The sequence below is a fragment of the Silene latifolia genome, chromosome 9 (assembly GCF_048544455.1).
Source record: "Silene latifolia isolate original U9 population chromosome 9, ASM4854445v1, whole genome shotgun sequence".
In the NCBI taxonomy this organism is placed as follows: domain Eukaryota; kingdom Viridiplantae; phylum Streptophyta; class Magnoliopsida; order Caryophyllales; family Caryophyllaceae; genus Silene; species Silene latifolia.
In genome coordinates, this window is record NC_133534.1 from 79,168,414 (window position 1) to 79,189,637 (window position 21,224).

At 34.2% G+C, this 21,224-nt stretch overlaps 1 protein-coding gene across 1 annotated transcript; it reads left to right on the forward strand.

Moving 5' to 3' along the window:
- The first annotated feature begins 1,481 nt into the window (after positions 1-1,481).
- On the forward strand, positions 1,482-20,888 carry LOC141599940 (uncharacterized). The gene is made up of 16 exons (XM_074420079.1): positions 1,482-1,988; positions 2,959-3,060; positions 3,183-3,249; positions 3,506-3,684; positions 4,400-4,660; positions 5,576-5,659; positions 5,762-5,809; positions 5,927-5,991; positions 16,282-16,330; positions 17,453-17,720; positions 18,345-18,466; positions 18,613-18,693; positions 18,777-18,851; positions 19,416-19,594; positions 19,685-19,835; positions 20,388-20,888. Exons 1-16 carry the CDS (start codon positions 1,569-1,571, stop codon positions 20,580-20,582), a joined length of 2,346 nt encoding a protein of 781 aa, XP_074276180.1. The 5' UTR covers positions 1,482-1,568; the 3' UTR covers positions 20,583-20,888.
- Positions 20,889-21,224: the final 336 nt, after the last annotated feature.

Sequence of the window (21,224 nt, forward strand, 5' to 3'; positions counted from 1 at the left end):
GCTCGAAGTCTGTAAAGCATAGACTCAGATCATAAATACTTCACAATATCAATCGCAAAAGCATTAGTATATGCATTTCGCATTTTAGATATACATATACTAATGCGTTTTCGAAAATGTATGGGTTATAGAATTTAGTTCAAGACCTTATTAATTAAATCATTAATTTTCTGTCTTATATTTGACCTATCAGATCAATCGCGCTGGGTTCAAATTTTGACCCCGAATTAACGGGTCAATCAGGTTGCGAGTCATGATTTATGTGTCTTGGCCTAATTAAGATAAACAGGTTAAGTCAATTTTTAATATGTCTAGACGAGATATATCTTCATAGGCTCATTGTAAATCAGTCATTTTAATAAAATTCATTTACACGAGTATGATTATAACAAAGTATCCACGTGATTTTGCACGGGTTCAATAGTTCGAATATAACAGGTCAGTGAAATTTTGCACTGGTATGATAGTTGATAATACGTTATTTATTTAATATAGCGATAAATGCGAATATAATAGACCAAATAAGGTAGACACAAATAAATTTCCTAAAAATTGTAGACAAATGTGCTAATATTTTATTTTATTTTTTGTATTTTAATTTGATAAGTTTGGAGGAATATAATTTGGATGCGAAATGTGTAGTGAAAATCAGGATATCTTTATTATACCTATAATGTACAATCTCTTTATTGCTACAGTAATTAATTTTATAATTCAAAGTTAATATCGTAAATATGACTTGATAAATTTATATAATATTTTAATCATTTTTTGTATACTATTTGTCAATAACAACATTTAAAATAGCATATTCTTGTAATTTGTACGGGTTTAAAACTAGTTATAGTATTAAAAGTACAACCAAATAAGGAAATGTGTGATGTGGAGTTGAATGGTCAAAAGAGAATATTGTTAATGTGGAGTTGAATGAAGGAAGTATGAAAATAAAAATAAAGGGTTTTTTGTCAAAAACTACCTTATATTTAGGGGTATTTGTGAAAAGACTACCTTATATTATTTTTCTTGTTTTAGACTACCTTTGTTTTCTCTTTTTTTGGTCATAAACTACCTATGCTGAAAATATGGCGAAATTTGGTCGATTTAACGACATTAACCTATCTCACATTACTCTCTTAACACCAAACAACAATGATCAATTGCGTTCAAACCACAATTTAACTTCAAATAAGCATAATTTATGTTTTCACATTTCAATAATAACTACGAACATCTCTTAAAGTTAAGCGTAAATACATCATGACTTCCCAAAATAGGATCTAAGCAAATTTGAATCATAAAGGACTCATGAGAGATAGGTTAAAGCCAAAAAATTGACTAATTCCGTCTAGACTCTTAACATAGGTAGTTATTGACCAAAACTAAAGAAATCAAAGGTAGTCGAAAACAAAAAAAATAATGTAAGATAGTATTTTTACAAATACCCCTAAATATAAGGTAGTTTCTAACAAAAAAAACCCTTTAAATAAAAAAAATATAACACTAGCGACTGATACTCCATAAGCGACACCCAGAGGCCAGAACCCTTGAGATTTCTTGTTCCAAAAAAAATGGGGAAGAAAAAGAAGACTCAAAACCCTAATAACAACAAGAACAATTCATCGAAACAGCAAGAATCAGAGATTTTATCAACTCTAGATGATTTCACAAGCAAAGAAAATTGGGACAAATTCTTCAGTATTCGTGGCAGCGATGACTCGTTCGAGTGGTACGCCGAGTGGACTCAGCTCAAACCTCCTCTTATCTCTCTTCTCTCCTCTTCTTCTTCTGCCGGAATTTCGCCGGATAAGTTGCAGATACTTGTGCCTGGTTGCGGTAACTCTAGACTCTCTGAACATTTATACGACGCTGGTTTTCATGATATCACCAATGTTGATTTTTCCAAGGTTGTTATCTCCGATATGCTTCGCCGTAATGTTCGGGACCGCCCTAAGATGCGCTGGCGTGTTATGGATATTACTGATATGCAGGTCTTGTTTTTAGCTTCTCAATGTTTTTTCAGGCACTACCAAATGTTGATGTTGTTGATATTATGTTTACTCTCTCATCGCGGAAAAAGACTGCATCGCCTATACTAGAGTTTCGTTTCATTTGTTTATCTTTGCTTTGTCCTAAACAGGGGGTGAACTATAGCTATGGGATGACTAGTGGACCAAAATAAAAGCATTTTGAAAATAGAAAGATAAACAAATAAATCATAATTTATCAAATTACCATTCCTTCACATTAAACAAGAAAACCAACTAGTTTGGTTAGCAAATTTTCCTTCCTTTTGTAATACTCCCTCCTATTCTTAATAACCCTCCCCTTTCATGGAGGGCACGAGAATTAAGGGAGGGGAGTATTATATGGTAAAGTATTGTAGTGGGTAGGAGATTGGAGAGAGGGAAGATATTGTGTGATTAAAATAAGTATTGTTGTGGGGTAAGGTGATTAAAATAAGTATTGTTGTGGGGCAAGGTGATTAAAATAAGATAAAGTATGAGTATTGTGGGATATTGTTGTGGGGTGGGATGATTAAAATAAGTACTCCCTCCAATTCACAATAAACCTCCCTATTTCTTTTTTCGGTTATTCACAATAACCTCCCTATTTCCTTTTTTTGGTAAGTATTTGTATGGTCCAAATTTAATTGTATGGTGCGGTAGTGTATTTGTATGGTCCAAATTTAATTATATGGTGGGGTAGTGTGTTTCCTTAATTTTTGTGCCAAAATGAAATGAGAGGTTTATTGTGAATTGGAGGGGTATAAAAGTTTGCCAAATAAGGAAATAGGGAGAGTATTGTGAATAGACCAAAAAGGAAATATGGAGAGTTATTTAGAATAGGAGAGAGTATTTATTCTTCTCGCTTTCCTCTACCCTGAATGGTGACGGTGTCATACAGTTGCAGCTTTCTAACTTTTCGTAATATTTATTCTTCTTTATTCCTTTGTGGCAGTTTTCTGATGCAACATTTGACATAATTTTGGACAAGGGGGGATTAGATGCATTGATGGAGCCAGAGTTCGGTCCTAAGTTGGGAAATCAATATTTATCAGAGGTGTTCTGGACTTCATTTCTCACACTTCGTTTGTATGTCCTTTAAACATTTTCAGCATAGTAGCATCATTGCTTATATTTGTTTCTACCATTGAATTCGACGTAAAATATGGATCTTATCAGGTGAAGAGGGTTTTAAAGCCTGGAGGGAAGTTTATTTGTCTCACTCTGGCAGAGTCTCATGTCTTAGGTATACACCCTGTAGTATTGAAATAAATTCTTGATTCATATACTTTTTGCCATTTCCTTTTCTACTTTTACATTTCGGATCACCCAACTTGGAGGCAGTGATTCAACTTTTTCAAGGAGTAAATCTCCTCAGTACTGATGTTGAGTAAAACTTCTCTCTGAGTACTGATGCTTGCCATTGTGAATGGAACTTGTAGGATATTGTGTATAACGTTCCACAATGTTGAAAGTGACTATTCTTTTCCCACTCTATGCAGGACTGCTTTTCCCAAAGTTTCGTTTTGGATGGGTAACGACTCTTCATTGCATACCACAGAAACCATCGAGTAAGCCTAGCCTTAACACATTCATGGTGGTCGCTGTGAAAGAGGACTCTTGTTCAGTGGCCCAGATAGTTTCTTCATTTGATCACTCAAGTATTTGCAACACTGAACAGGCAAATCTTCAAGTGCTAATAGTTCTTTATGCTGTTAACCTTTTTACTTTTTTATTTCTAATTTTTTTGTGAAAAGATTGGTAAATGATAAAAATTTACACAGCGGCACTATACATTCCTACCATTGTTTAAAATATGGGCAAGGTTTGGTACATCGGACTCCCCCTAGAGGCACGAGCCTTTGAGGTAACAGGGATATTGTTGCTGCGTATAACAAAAGCTGTGAATATTGTGGAACAACTTGAATTTTTGTTTGTCTAGCTTGAATTCTGCAATTTTCTATTCTGCTTAACATTCAATTAAGTGGAAATAGAATACTTGCTCTAGTCTCAGATGCCAAATGATGGTGTACTAGAAGTTTTATATAATATTGTTCAGCTGAAGTTGTCTAGTTGTAACTTGTACATGGCTTGATACCTTTAAGAAAAGTTTTATGTCTATTCCCTCCTTGTCACTTCCCTTCTAGAATACATTCATTAATGATTTTCTATATGCCATTGATGCAGTAAATACCTGTTGATCTGTGGGATATTAAACCTAGGTTTCAAAGAAAGTTAGCTAGTTCAACAGCATTTTGTGTTATCACCTTTCATCTATTACTTCCTCCGTTTCTTCATGTTCTTCGCATTTTCCAAAATCCACCTATCATATATTGGAAAATGGGAATAACATCATGAAATGGGGGTTAGTATTAATCTGCTGTCTACGTTGCCAGGCTCATGGTATCAGTGCTGCACTTGAAGCTGAGAATGAAATTCGCAAAGGGTGCGTGGATGATTCTGATATTGTGTACTCTCTCGAAGATCTGAAACTAGGTGCCAAAGGAGATCTTCAGGAGCTTAGTCCAGGTAGGCGAGCCCTGGTTACGTTGGGTGGAGAAGGGGACTCCTTTTTCCGTTACAGGGCTGTTGTTCTTGATGCTAAAGAGCCGTCTCACCCCTTCACTTATCAGTGTGGAATTTTCCTTGTCCCCAAGGTTTGTTCATACAGTGCTAAACTGCTAATGACTTTCAAACATATGTAATTGAGATGATTGTGTTGTTGATATTAAAGAGCAATTTCATCTATAGCTTTCTGTATTTCTTATCATTTTTCATTAGTCTACTCTTAAGCATGTGGCTTGGACCATAAAAAAATAAAGTAGAATATGGCTGTCACTATATTAAAGTTCTGTTATTATGAGGCAATAGTATAGACCTAATAAACAGGTCATTTAGGCGGGTTAAAGTCATTTTGGGTAGTCATTTCGGGTGTGCTATATATTTTGGGTTTTGGGTTTCCTTCAAATGTGTTGTTATCTTTTATCAAGTCATTTTGGATATAAGTCACTTTGGTACATCTCATTTTATGGGGGGTCATTTGCAGCTTAGTGGTCAAAAGGGTTTAATTAGTGAAAATCTGGCCCTAAAATTTGTTTTGCAGAACTACCTTTTTATAAGGGGTGAAGATTGATCATTAATTTCCATGTAGATAATATTCAATGTGATTTCAGTTGTCATTTCGGGTAATTTTGGACCGTGTCTTTTTCTGCTAGGGTTGTTTTGGATCGGGACATTAGGTTAGTACAGATTGTGTTCAGCTTGGGTCACCAAAGCTCGTGTCGGCTTTGGTCACCAAAGCTTTTGTCGGCTTTGGTCACCAAAGCTCACGTCGGCTTTGGTCGGCTGTCAGGTCATATTCGAGTACCGAGTCATATTCAGTTGCACAATTCGGGTCAAATTTGCGTATAGGTCAGCCTAATTGTACTCATTCTAGTATTGTAAATATGTGAAGTAATCTATTTTGCTGTAGAAATCAGTAACATTATCCTTACCTTCGGAGTCTTAAGCTTTTGTGGAGGTACAGTAATTCATATTAGTGAACCCTCAATCATTTTACTTCTATTTTTCAGACCCGGACGCAAGAATGGTTATTCTTCTCAGAAGAAGGGCAGTGGATGGTGGTTGAGAGTTCACAGGCTGCTCGGCTGATTATGGTACCTCTCTGCATTCATGGTGATATGTGCTCTATAAATGTTAGATGTTATATAGTGCTACTGGTGTTACCAATTTATTTACCTACAAGTTAACTGATTCAGATTTTGTTGGACTCCAGTCATGCTAATGTCAGCTTGGAGGAGATTCAGGTGAAGTTAGACCTTTATTTGAAGTTTTGAAGATTGAAGTGTTTGAATTGTATAACTTATTTTTAATGTATGGTGTTAGACTGAAGACTGTCATGCTTTGCTTGTTCCGTTATGCAGAAAGATCTTTCACCTCTCGTGAAGCCATTAGCACCACAGAAAATTGACAGTGGGGAACAAATTCCGTACGTGTTTATTCGCTTCTTTATTTGTACTCCACACTCGTTTACTCTAATGGTGACCTATCATAATGTATGGCCAACACAGCATTTCCACTGTCTTGATGGCCGTGGAATGACTGTGATTGTAAGTAGGGGTGTAACCGAGCCGATTTGAGATCGAGCTTAGGTGAGTTTGGAATCAGTTCGGAAATTTGATCTTGAGCTCGCAATCGGCTCGGAATTCTTCGAGCTTAAATAATTTAAGCTTGGAATCGGCTCGGATTAGGCTCGAGCTCAACTCGAGCTCGGTTAAATCATCATTTTCTTTACTTTCTTTAACTCTTTTAATAAATTAAAAAATAAATGTAATTTAAGTTAAATGCAAATATAAAATACTTATCAAATATTATAAAAATATAATGTTAAAACAGCATTTTATCAAGGAAAAAAAACCAACTATAAATGCCAAAATTAAATAATAGAAAGAAAATAAAACGAGCTTACTAGAGCTTCCGATCCGAGCTCTACTAAGCTCGGAACTGGCTCGGATTTTGTCAACCTCTACTCAAAATCGGCTCGGAATCAGTATTGACCGATTTCTAGCCGAGCTTTGACCGAGCTGATTCCGAGGGCTCTACGAGCTTGCTCAGTTGCTCAGATCATTTACAGTCCCAATTGTAAGTATATATCTTCAATTGGAAGCTACCTAGCCATTAGCCATGCTGTATGCGTGTATTCTAGAGGAGTAGGAGTATGTGACTAAAAGGAGATTGAATTGATCGATCCGATCTTGTTTGATTTTTGAGCTTCAAGCTGTTCGAGCACATGCGTCACCATTCTACAGCAAATCGACCTATTTTTATTGTCAAATTGACATTGATGATTTCTGTCACCCATTTTGCCCCTACTAGGCATTAAGTGTGTAAAGCCGAAATCTGCGAAGGCACAGTCCAATAGGCATTATTATGTGTGTCAAATACTCAAATTATTTAAGAAAAAAATATATAAGTTTCTAGTTTGGCTATACAACCACTTGAAAAACTGGATTATAACCTATTGAGACATCCAAAATTTCATTGCAGATTGTGATTGCTTTAGTCCTTCAAAGTGCTTATTGAAGGAAATGCAGATTCATATACATACTAACATACTCTTATATGTCAAAATTAATTTGTCATAAAATTAAATACGGATTTTATGCATGCAAACAAATAATATAATAGAGAAGAAATCATCCTTACATTGTGATTTCGGTTCTAATGGGCACAAAAGAAATCTCCTTTTCTTTTGTTCTTGAGCTTACCAAATGGAAGAACAAGGATTCAAGTGTAGAATCCCTCCCAAAAGCATATACCCAAGGAATACATCTTAATAAACCAATACTATTTAGATCTAGTAATAATAATGGTTTTACAATAAAATTGATACAATATAAATTGTATTTTCACTCTTGAAATTTCGGTCAAGTGGTGGTAATATTTGTGAGTTTTATTTCTCTAGTTTTCATAATATTTAGAGAGTATATTAATTTTCTCACACTAGAAAATTATTTTCATGTATGAATGAATTGATTAGGAAGAAGAAAACTCTTTCTTTCCTTTTCATTTTGGCCGAAATTTTGGCCTTGGGTAGGTTGCCCAATAGCTTTCATCTTTGCTCTTCACAAGAGACTAGGCATGCAAGCCTACTAGTTAGCTTTTATCATTGTGTCTACCACTAAACAATTAACACAATTTTATTCCACTAACTCCTTATAATTTGATACATACAAAATAAAATGGATGGTCCATTTTATTTTGTCATTTGTCAATTGTAACATATGTGACATGTTACTTGACATATGAAATTGTAATGTATTTTTAACATATTAAAAATCAACATACTCATAAAATATGTCATATACAAAATCGACTAGTAATTCATAATTACTTGTACCAAAATGGTTTCCAAATTATAAACTACAACATTCCGTATTTATAATAATTTATTCATTCCGTTTCAATTGTTTCTCAAAACAATAATTTCATCCAAGTAATAAAATAATTCGATTACTTAGACCGCGTCTTATTTAATCATATTTACAATAAGATACGTAAATTATACTCACAAAATCATCCGTCGATTTTAAGCAATTTAATTAACTTGTATCGGCATACGATTAATTAAATAATCAACTAAGAGTATTTCCCTATAGGTATGACCTAAGGGGATCAACCGATCACCACCGTCGCACGACAATAATGTCAAACTCTAGTCACCAATCATTACCGATATGTGTGGACGATTGACTTGTAAAATATTACATCCCACATGTATTCTTAAAATGAGATTTAATAATGATATTTAAATCATGTGATCGCACTATTGTTGAGGACACATTTTCCCACAATCTCCCACTTGTCCTCGACAAGTGTGCGTCACCAATTCTCTTGTCCTATTACTATCTCCCACTCAATGCAAGGTGTCTTTCGGTCGTACTTGCAAGTGATCATATCGAGTGGTTTCCTCGATCCGGAGAATAACGATTGACGGATTTATGTATCATAGATACATTCCGAGCGTGGCCACGCATTTCGATTCATTACTCCTCGAGTGGCCCCGAGATATTGTTTTAACCCTGACAAGGGGGTGGACAATTCCTATCGCACTTATTCCCTTCGACTAGCCACGACCATCATAACCCAAAATATGCCCATTTGACCCCATTTACGAAGGTCGTAGTAACACAAATCAAAGTTAATCTGAAATCGTGCCATCTTAGGTGAATAGTCTTTAGTCAAAAGAATCGACTCATTTGAATACTATAGCAGCTCTCGCCACGACCAGGCTATATAAATTTGCCGAACTCTATAAGCGGTCATAAGGCCCGACAAAACGTTCCTAACAGATGCCGCTGTATGTGATCGACTAGTCATCTCACATGACTTTATGGCACTTGAACTTGCCATCAATCGCATCACACTCTAGTCACTTCGAGACGTCACCTCATACAAGTAACTATGGGCAAATACAATGTTAATCCGTGTTCACTTTAACGGGGTTCAATTGTCTCCACAACCCGTTTGGATGTAACAAAGTATAATAAAAGAGTTTTAAAATAAAACTCGAACGACAAATGTGATTATCACATATGAATAGTCAATGCCCGATTACTATTTCATATTCTATAATCTAATTTGATCTTGTACGTAGTTGTTCATTTCAATTCAATTGAAATGACATGACTCATCATGTTTAGCCTTTGAGAAGGCTTTGGTTAGTAGGTTTTATCAACTTCTTGTACCTTACTCAACCTTACTACATACTCGTTTTCCTTTGTAATGTATACATTTGCATCACAAAACTTTACGAGTGCGTGTCGAGATCCAATCAAGACATAGATCCTCTAGCCTACGAATAGCTCCCACTTTGTTTTCACAAAGGTGTGTGGGACTCATCCTCTTGCACATCTCATGATTGCAAGTGTACTCAATTTCCGTTATAAATATCTCTTATTGTTCTTTATTGTCTAGAACGATTCTAGAAAATCTACTTCTTAATTAACATAGCCACAATGGTATCTTAACCATCCTAATGTGTTTTGATTATGGTTTTGTCGGAAACCATGCGCAACCTCAATTGTCAATTGTCACTTGTGTAACACCCTTACACAAAATTGCATCATAAACACTTTGCTTTACTTCCTTAATGCTTCTGCATGCACTTAAGGGTAATCTATATGGCTTACTTGGCAAGGATTACTTAAATTTGATTTTGAAAACAATTCATCATACTCAAAGCATATGAAGTGTTATACATCATTACTCATTTAATTGATCCGGAAGCAAATGGAATCAATCAAATATGTTCAAATTAATTGAACTAATCATGAATCTTATCAACATAAGACTTCTTACTGACGCTAATATCACGTGGATTTATCTTCATAAATCTAGATATTAAAGATGTATTATATTACTCCAAAAGTCTTAAATCATTCTCAATGATCAATATGTCATCCACATATCGGACTAATTAAAATTTCCGTAACTACCACTAATACTTCATGTATAAACACAACTTCTCGACTTATCGAGAAATGTTTTTATCACATGATAAAAATATTGATTCTAACTCATTGATGTCCTACTTAAGACCCTCTCTTAAGTTTCACATTATCTTAGGATTGCAAGAATCTACAAAACTCATGACATGTATTGAATACATTCCTTCTTTTGAAGAAGTGGGTTTTAGATTCACTTGCTACGTATTTCATAACAATGAAACATAATCCCTAAGAAGATCCAAATAGACTTAAGAATTTCAGTTGGTGCAAAACCCTTTGCAACCAATCTTGCTTTGAAATCTCTCTTTATTAGTGCAAAACCCTTTGTCACTAATCAAGCCCTTTTGTTTCGGATTTTCATGGCTCTAAGCCTTGTATTGAGTTGTGACTTAAACATTCTTATGTAAGTCATATGTTCATTACTTTCTAGAAGCAATCAACTTGAATCAAACAATTTCTTTTGTAAGTTATAAGCTCTTTACTTTCTTCAAAGTAGCATGAATTCATCATTTTTAACAAGTGACGAATTTTAACCTCCTAGGTTTTGAAGAAACGTCTTACACAAAACGTCTCATGTAGCCAAGAAAGACCAGTTTCTTGCTACATAACATTCTTTGTGGCTCTTGAATAATTTCTCCCACTCTGTCTTTTAAAATAAACTTGTATTTTAGAAAGACAACTTCACGAGCCACAAACCCGTCGTACTCGTGATAATTGAAAGGGAAAAATGAGTATTTGTTTCTTGTGAAAGCTTACAACCATGGTACCCTTACCATTTCATATCTCATATGATTCGATTTAGTGGAAAATAAATTAGACAAAAAAAATGATAAATTCCCCAAAAGGATCAAGTAACTCAAAGTAACTTGATTGAAGTCCAAACCATATCAATTAGCGTTTGAATTCATATCCAACCACACATTATTCCATAACGCGTGTTAAGAGAGATTAATTTGTGATACTATATCACATTTCCTTTGGCTTATGTCAAAGTCTTGACTTTGATAATCCCATCACGACTAAATCGTGATTCCTTGAACTCTTTAAACTTCTTCAAAGATTTCTCTATTTACCTTATTAAGTAAACACATTAGCATCAACTTAAATCGTTGGTAAAAGAAAATGATCAACCTATTATGGATCAATGATTTACAACCTCGATCTCCTTTTCAACCAAAAGGCACGAGACATCTTGCTTTGAATATAAGATACGCATATACCATTAACAATCTAATGGTTTCAAGGGTACTTGATACAATCTAATGGTTTCAAGAGTACTTGATAACTCTTTGCGTTCATCATTCCAAAATTTAAGGTTTAATCTTGGGTTACCAATTGGAGTCTTGCATCATCTTCATGATATATCGTTCTAGTTTGGTTTAGAATATTATCACCTTGATAATGGGCTAGCCATATATCAAATCGTGGTGTAAAGGGTCACAAAAATGAAACCTCTTTTGTATCTTAACAAGTTTATATTCTTATTTAGAGTTTATGCACTTAATAGTCATAATTAAGTACAACTTTAAATCCAAAAACTAGATTGAGTACACAATTACTCTATCTCTCGACATTATTGTTGCTAGTCGTCATATTCTAATCATCCTATGTATCAAGTACAATGATGAAAACCTCCACTGGTTTCTAATATTGACGAAGTGGTACTAGCAAAATTTATGTTTAATCAAATAAACATTTAAAGAAGAAGGTCCCATTAGATGTCCCACAACTAACTTGTTGATTCTTCAATAATTTGGGGTAGTTTCCTTTCTCGTGTCCAATATTTAAGACAATGGAAACTTTATCGGTCGGGATTGATAGGTTTAGTATCGTCATTCTCAACAACTTTACCTTTAACATAACCTTGTATCAATTCCATACTAATTTTACTTCTTTAACCTCGTCCTCATCTTAACGGTTTAAGAGAATGCTCCCACTCATTTCAATGAGTCTTTGCTTTGAGAAGCAAAATTGAATTCATGAAGATTACTCTTCATTTGTTCGTTTAGTCTTAAAACTTTCATTGAAGTGGTTGCGTTATTTTGGTCAATTACGAATTATGACAAAACTAATTACCAAAATAATTTATCGCTTCAAAGTACTTAATTCACTTAAGTATATGAAAAACAATCCATTGTAAGTAGAAGTGTTAGTCAAGAATCAAAAACCTTTTTGATAATGAATAACTTTAATCTATACTCTTTACAAGAGATCCTTAGCAATGGTTCATACGAGGTCTTTAGAAGAAAATTCATATTTTGTCTTTAGTTACGATGTTTTAATGGAGATTTGAATCAAAATCGAAATGATATTGTATATGAATTGTGGTAAAGAAATAGAACAATATGATAACGGAATAGTGGAAAACAAAACATTCATCGTTATATTAATACTTGTAAACAAGTATAGCATTTACATAGTGACCTCTACCCAACTATGATAAATGATTTCAAGATCCAAATTCATATTAACTTGGGCACGGGGTAGCCGATGAAACCCTTATCAATATAACTCGGTGGATTAACTCTTTAATCGATTCTACTTTTAGAACTCTCGGTCGATAAAATTACTCTAATATTTATCTATAGCCCAAAACACATCAACAAGGGCACGGGGTAGCCGATGAAACCCTTATCAATTACTTTTGTTGAGTTCAATCCAAATTTCGAATAAATGTGTCCATTATCCAAACCCACATTAACTTAGGCACGGGGTAGCCGATGAAACCCTCATCAACATGAATTCGGTGGATTAACATTTATCACCCACTTCCCCTACGTAACAAGGTTTGTACCCCGGGGCCGAGTGCACTCCCCTCGCGAAATAGGTTTTCATGGTTTCTACTATTTGGTAAGGCTATGTCTCAATTAATTGTTTTAGCGAGAGGTCATGTCAATTTATTATCTATCACGTTTTAAGTGAACTAAAGCGGTGAACTACGATAATTCGAATTGACACGGTCGATAAACTCGATAAAGTAAGGATGCATGTTTAGTTATGGCGATTTAGCGATGCATGTGACATAAAATAAAATGCAAGCATAAAATAAATAAATCCTAGTATGGCCTTTCCTAAAATAGAAAAACTATTTAACTATTACATATTCGGAAACCAACTCCATTGGTCCCTTGAACTTCGGTTGTGGCACGCATCTCGAGGTAACACCGTCTTTATGTATCGCCATTCTTGAAGAAATCCGTCTTTGGGAACTCCTAATGAATAAAATTACATAATAAATTACATAATTTCCTATTATACATTTGTAACTAAAATAAAATAAATCTATTAAATTACAAAACGGTGATACGAGATCACAATAAAATTACAACCGAATCGATATTCCCATACATTTCGGAAATACCAATTAAAATCTAAGGCCATACTAAGTAAAATTACATAATTTCAAAATTACATAAATTAAAATTATGACAATCATAAAGAAAATGCAGCATTATAATATGTATGAACATGCTCAATTTTATGCTAAATCGCCTTTAATTAGCCAATATCGTATATTACTCGGTTTTTACGGATTTGCGTGATTTCAACATTTTATAATCACAAAAATACATAAACTCATATTTATGTATAAGTTAATTACCCTAACCTCTTAGGACTCAAAATATAGTCTTCACTAATAATTTGACCATAATTAACCTTTATTTACAAATTTGTTCATAAATGGACCAAAATTACAAAAATAAGCTATTAAACTTCAAATAAATCACAAAATTTCAAATAAATTCAAAATTTGAAATTTAAACTCATGAACATTCCGGAAAAATACCATGACACTCATAATGTTCAAAATCTTAGGTTAAAAATTTCAAATTTTTCCTAAAAACAATGTTGCGGTTTATCGATTTTTAATAAAATAATCATAAAAACATGGAAAAATTATTTTCACTAACTTTTCAATTTTAGATCTGAAAAAGATAATAAAATGCAACATTAGACGTTTTTCCTAAGTCATAGATTATGTTTTATTAATTTTCACTAATAATGTCACTATTTATGCTATTTTTCTTCAAAAATTCATAAATCATGCAAAAAGAGTTCTTTATAGCCAATTATTTTACACACATCTTGTAAAATTGCATGTGACAACATATTAATTTTCTATGACCAGATTCGAAATTTAACTCATATTAACCTATTTTTCACCTAAATCCGAATTTAATAATGAAAAATTCATTTTTCGAGCATAACAAGTCCAAAAATTATGAAAATTTACAGGTTATCTCAAAATAATATATGTGACAACATATCCAAAAATCAATGAAAAATTCGAAGTATAGCTAATTTTAGACCAAAAATGACATTTTTACTCATAAAATCACATTTAAATGCCATTATTGTAAAATATGAACAATAAAAATCCGAAAAATTAACCAAAATATCCTAAAACATTTTAGGACCAGAAATATTAACATGCATGGATTGATTTCGTGATATCTCATAATAACACAAATTTTACAAGTTTTATTTGTTATTCTTATAACTCGGAAAAACTTTTAACCGATTTGCATGCAAACAACCGTGGCTCTTGATACCGATTGAAGGAAATGTAGATTCATATACATACTAACATACTCTTATATGTCAAAATTAATTTGTCATAAAATTAAATACGGATTTTATGCATGCAAACAAATAATATAATAGAGAAGAAATTATCCTTACATTGTGATTTCGGTTCTAATGAGCACAAAAGAAATCTCCTTTTCTTTTGTTCTTGAGCTTACCAAATGGAAGAACAAGGATTCAAGTGTAGAATCCCTCCCAAAAGCATATACCCAAGGAATACATCTTAATAAACCAATACTATTTAGATCTAGTAATAATAATGGTTTTACAATAAAATTGATACAATATAAATTGTATTTTCACTCTTGAAATTTCGGTCAAGAGGTGGTAATATTTGTGAGTTTTATTTCTCTAGATTTCATAATATTTAGAGAGTATATTAATTTTCTCACACTAGAAAATTATTTTCATGTATGAATGAATTGATTAGGAAGAAAAAAACTCTTTCTTTCCTTTTCATTTTGGCCGAAATTTTGGCCTTGGGTAGGTTGCCCAATAGCTTTCATCTTTGCTCTTCACAAGAGACTAGGCATGCAAGCCTACTAGTTAGCTTTTATCATTGTGTCTACCACTAAACAATTAACACAATTTTATTCCACTAACTCCTTATAATTTCGGTACATACAAAATAAAATGGATGGTCCATTTTATTTTGTCATTTGTCAATTGTAACATATGTGACATGTTACTTGACATGAAATTGTAATGTATTTTTAACATATTAAAAATCAACATACTCATAAAATATGTCATATACAAAATCGACTAGTAATTCATAATTACTTGTACCAAAATGGTTTCCAAATTATAAACTACAACATTCTGTATTTATAATAATTTATTCATTCTGTTTCAATTGTTTCTGTAAACAATAATTTCATCCAAGTAATAAAATAATTCGATTACTTAGACCGCGTCTTATTTAATCATATTTACAATAAGATACGTAAATTATACTCACAAAATCATCCGTCAATTTTAAGCAATTTAATTAACTCGTATCAGTATACGATTAATTAAATAATCAATTAAGAGTATTTCCCTATAGGTATGACCTAAGGGGATCAACTGATCACCACCGTCGCACGACAGTAATGTCAAACTCTAGTCAGCCAATCATTACCGATATGTGTGGACCAGTTGACTTGTAAAATATTACATCCCACATGTATTCTTAAAATGAGATTTAATAATGATATTTAAATCATGTGATCGCACTATTGTTGAGGACACATTTCCCAACACTTGTAGGAATCTGATTTAGTACTGACAAGTCTCATAAGGGAACCTGTTCACTGGAACCAAAAAGTCGCTTATTATTTTGTAGAAATTTGGAATATGAAGGAATAAAGCAAAGTAGCCACTCAGTTATCCGCACTTCATATATTGTGAAGTAGAGGTTGGTAGATGCAAATCTTGACACTAGATTTATTGTAGGTAAAGATACGTGCATCCAACCCCCTTAACTCATCATAGACAAAGTCTTTGAAGTCAGTTGGGTAATGTTGCTGTGTAATTGAGACTTTTACATTGATTTTGAGACATGTGTATGTTTTGTGAGTTAATGTTGGGATAATATATGTTTTTAGTGATAGATGGTAGGTGAACGCCTTTTTAGTTTGTTTGTTATGCCATCTTCTGTCTGTATTCTGATGTTTTTTTTGGGACACAACCATATGTAGATTCATGATGGCTGGAGACGGGATCAAACATCGGAATATTGTTCACCAGGTTAGAAGCTTGTGATGATAAACTATAAGTATAATAGCCTCATTTGTTGTTTTATCGCTGTTGTCATTTCTTTTTATTCCTTCACGGCGCTTTCTCTAGTTGGCTAGTGAAATTCTTTGCAGTTTATCTGTTTCTAATAAATGAGTTCTTTTGCTGAGTGAGACATCTTTATCCCATTTGGTAACTAGTTAGGCCACAGCTACCCCATTTATTCCTCTTCTGATACGTGGTACATGGGATGAGACACCAAACAGATTGAAGATCCTCACTCTATTTTGTTACCGTAAAATATACTCCCTCCTATTCTCTATCTTCTTCCACATTAGTTTTAGACAATTATTTAGTGGAATGGTAACATGTGGAGGAAAATGAAAGTAGAAGAGAAAAGGTGGGGTTACATGTGATATTAACCACAAATGATAGATAAATAAGGAAAGTGGAAGATCATTGTGACTTACCCGTTTAGGAAATGTGGAAGATGTTAGTGAATAGGAGGGAGTATCTACAATTAACAACATAAGCAATGAAATTCGTTTTTTTTTTCTTATTTCTCCAATGATGAGTACTTTATTGAATGTTTTGGTGGACTGATCTGTAATCCGTATTGGACTTTGTATGTTTTTTTTTGGTTCAAATGAGCGCACTTATGTCGCGGGTGAGAATCGAACCCCCGGCTTCATGGTTGGAGTAAGAGAGCTCTTACCACTTGAGCTGACTCTTGTTCTTATTGGACTTTGTATGTTGAATGCCTTTTTTTGTCATGTAAAGTGGTGCCCTGGAGCTCAAATTTTTTTCGTTTAATAATTAGTCTTTGAGAGATGGCTTCGGGTTAATGTTTTACATCTCGTTCACATGGGTTACTTCTGTTAGCTATTGTCGAAGTTGGACTCTTGGCACCTTTATATCCAATGCATCCTTAAGCAGTGTTTCCCAGCTTCGTCAAGTGACAGTTTTGTTTTCTTGTATGGCAAACACTTTTTTTTTTTTTTTGTTTCTGCTCAACATAGCTTGAGGTTTTAACTTCTGGTAGATCATCAACTTTTTTTCCTGTTGAAGCAGATGACTGCGAGTGTTGTGGATGTATTTTGTATCTTATCATCTTCGTAAACTTCTGCTTTGTAGGTCATATCTAAATATACTGGGCCAATTATTGTTGAGGATGTTATGTACGAAAATGTTGATGAGAGCCTTGCTACTATTTCTCCTTTAAAGGAGCCGCTGTTCCGTCGACTTGTTTTTCGAAGAAGCGAGGGTCTAGTTCAGTCTGAAGCGTTGCTCATAGATGAACCATCTCAAGCACGTGGTGGTGAAACAGAAATGAAGAAGTCTGTCTCAAATCTGAAATCTAAGAAAAGAGGGAAGCAGAAAGCAGATCAATCATTTTTCAATGGTAATGGACGGCTTCTTTCTTCCTAGATGACCTGCTTATCGCTAAGTTATTACAATTTGGCATCTTTAACTCGCTCTTTCGTAAGTAATACCATGCTATACTTTTTTTCATGATTGAGATATACGTTACGTTCCTTTTTCATCGCAATGGATTGATCACTTGAAACATCTGGCAGTGTATCTGAAAACTAATTTTCATTTCAAGGACATATTTCTGTCCACTAAGGCTACGATTGGTTGCTTCTTCATCAGGTGTTTTAGATAAATCTTATTTGTCATAACATAGAACAATATATGACAGACAACCATGCTATGACACTTTTTTTTAATTTGGGGATGGGGATAGGGGACATGACTATGCCAAGTGTGAGATCCTCTTTCATACATAAACTTATCTTCCTTCTCCATGTGTATTCAGTTGCAGCCGACTTCCTAAAGAATCAGATTAAAAAAACCTATTTGCTAAGACAAATTATTGTCGATGCTTGATGCACAAGTTTTGTGTTATTTTTCGTTGTTGATAAATAAAGAAGAATTCAACAATAACACTAAGCGTGTGATGCATGGCAGAAGTAGTGCTTTCTTTGTCTTCTAATCTCTTGCCGTATTTTCCGTGATTTCACAGATCTGAGTGATATGAAGAACGTTGATCATACTTTCCTGGTTAGTGCATACCATACAGGAATTGTTGCTGGATTCACTCTAATCCAACCTTACTTGGAAAGTTTGAAATCTGGTGGAGGGAAGGTAAAGCAATTGTTTCTAAGATGCTATTGTTTGTTGTTGTGTGGTTTATATAGATAGGAACAGAACAACAGTTAGAATGACATTGTGCTTGTTGCTCAGTGTCGCATATATGTTATAAAGATGTTGAACTATCCTTACTGCTGCAGGTTGAGACTGTTGTAATAGGTCTTGGAGCTGGCCTGCTTCCAATGTTTCTTCACAGATGTATGGACGTGCTACATGTGGAGGTGGTTTGACATCCCGTACAAATTAGGATCATTTGTTTATGTGCCAGAAAAGTTGAATTAATCTGTATCCTTTCTTCTGATAGGTGGTAGAATTAGATCCAGTGGTGTCTGTTCTTGCCAAGGATTATTTTGGTTTCTGTGAAGATGAACATTTGAAGGTAACTACAAATTATTTGCCATTATGATCTTCAGTTACTCGTCTATATCTCCATCAGACTCCATGTGCCTGCTGGTCTGTTGGTTTACATGCATTACTGCGATGGTGCCTTTTTGCTGAACATGGTTGTTTTCATACTATACAACATTTTGGTGAGCATACTAGTCTATGTAATCTAATTGACTCGCTTTTGTGGGTGCACTAGTTTGTGTAATCTAACTGACTCACTTTTGCGGGATGATTGTTTCATCTGTATACTGCCGTAAGTGCAGTAACTACCTTGGAAGTCATTGTATGGTCTAAATTCTTGGAACTGGGGTCTGAAGCCAAAAGTGATTAACTGGCCCAGGTATCCTATCAGCCTGTGGCTTCAGTAGGGCACTAATTAATAAGAATTTAGCAAGTGGACTCCGTTTAAATGCGTTATAAAGTATAGTCAACTTCCCCAAACAAATAATGAAAACCTTCAGTGTGATTTTCTGCAGTTTCGTACATTGCCATATTATAGATTATTGCAACTTTGTATTCAGTATTTTATTTTTTCCTGGATTTTTGGTGGCTCTAGGTTCATGTTGCTGATGGGATTGAGTTTTTGAGAAACCGTGTAAATTCTACCCTACGTAAAGTTGCTGATACCGGTAGGGCAGAGACAACCAGCGGTGGGGAACTAACTTTGCCGATTGGCAGTTGTGTCGTCCAAAAACTTGACATAATTATTGTTGACGTAGATTCTTCAGATTCAAGGTGATTGTCTGTTCTCTTTTGTTCTCATATGTCCTTGCTCAGTCAGTCTCACAACTCTGCTATGTATTGCTTATTTGCTTCTTGTTGCAGCTCTGGAATTTCCTGCCCTGCCCCTGATTTTTTAGAAGATAATTTCTTCAAAACTGTTAGAGATGTTCTTTCTGACCAAGGGCTTTTCATCATTAATTTGGTCTCACGATCCCCTTCCATGAAGAAAATGGTTATTTCGAGAATGAAAATGGTAAGAATGAAAATTGAGATGGATTAATGTTATTGTTGCAGCTCATACGAAGCTATGGCGACTTGCTGCAAATTAATTTACTGATTCAAGCCTTCTGGTTTGGTGTTTACCTGAGATGTTAGTAATGCTGTTCACTCAATTTCTATTTTTCAATACCAAGCTAATTGCATGGTCATGTTTCTTCTAATCAAATTTCGTTTCTTGCACCGAGTATTCTTTAACATAAAAGGTATTGTGATGTCTTTCTGATGCATACAGTTCATTAATTCTCCTCTTAGGCATATCTCCATGGAAGGCATTGGTAGAAATATGTTTTTTCTAGGGTGTGGTTAGTAGTTTAAGGCACGAAGTAAAACTTGTACAAAATCATCTTATGCAAGCATATATAGATGATCTATTTTCTATTTAATTGTGCAAATGGTGGGAGTGAAGAGGAATTTTTTATAACTGAGTTTTTGCCTGCGGTGAATGACAACCTTTTCCCCAGTTTTCTTGTTGAAAAATAAAATTATAAATATACTACTTTCTGATTCCATCTTTCTTTCTTTACAGGTTTTCAGCCACTTATATTGCCTTCAACTTGAGCAAGATGTGAATGAAGTTATTTTCGCTTTGAAGTCAACTACATTCAATACGGAGAAAGTTCTTGAAGCAGCAACCGAACTCGAGAAGCTGCTGAAATTTGAAAATCCAGAGCGAAGCCAAGGCGTTATCAGTAATGCAATGAAGATCAAGTGCTTGAATTGAGATTTTGCTCCATCATTGGCCCTTTTTGCTAATGCAATTTAGCTTCTCAAGTTCTGGTATGTATTGAGAACGACAGCTTATTTCATCGACTTGGCTGAGAATGATCCCCGGTGGACTCAGAATACTTAGTTTAGGCTTCGGTATGAAGAACAGGCGGTTTATTACATTAGACAAGTGTTGAGGCCCTGCTAAAGGGTTTTGGTTTACACTATTATACACGAATAATGTAACCCCTTGAATTTTGTTAGTTGATAAATACTTGCGCTATTTGGCATAACATATATGAATTGTTTGTTTCGGATTGTATTTGATTTTTTATTTCTGGAAAATGTTTTCTTGATTGATGACCAAATCTTGATATCTAAAAGTTTGGAAAGAAAATTTCAGCTTTTTGTTTCAATTTTCAAATGACATCAGTTAATATGAAAGTACGAGGGGGAAAAAAAGAGAATATACAGATTTGTTTTTTTTTTTGGGCAGCAAATTTTGGTTAATTGTTGTTGTGTAAGACTTGGATTAGAAAGCTTGTTCGATTACGTTGATTTCTTCTAAATTTAATTTGCTACTAGTTGGAAAGCCCGTGCGATGCACGGGGTTTCCATTAGGATTATCTTTAACAATATGCACGTTGAATGTTCCAAG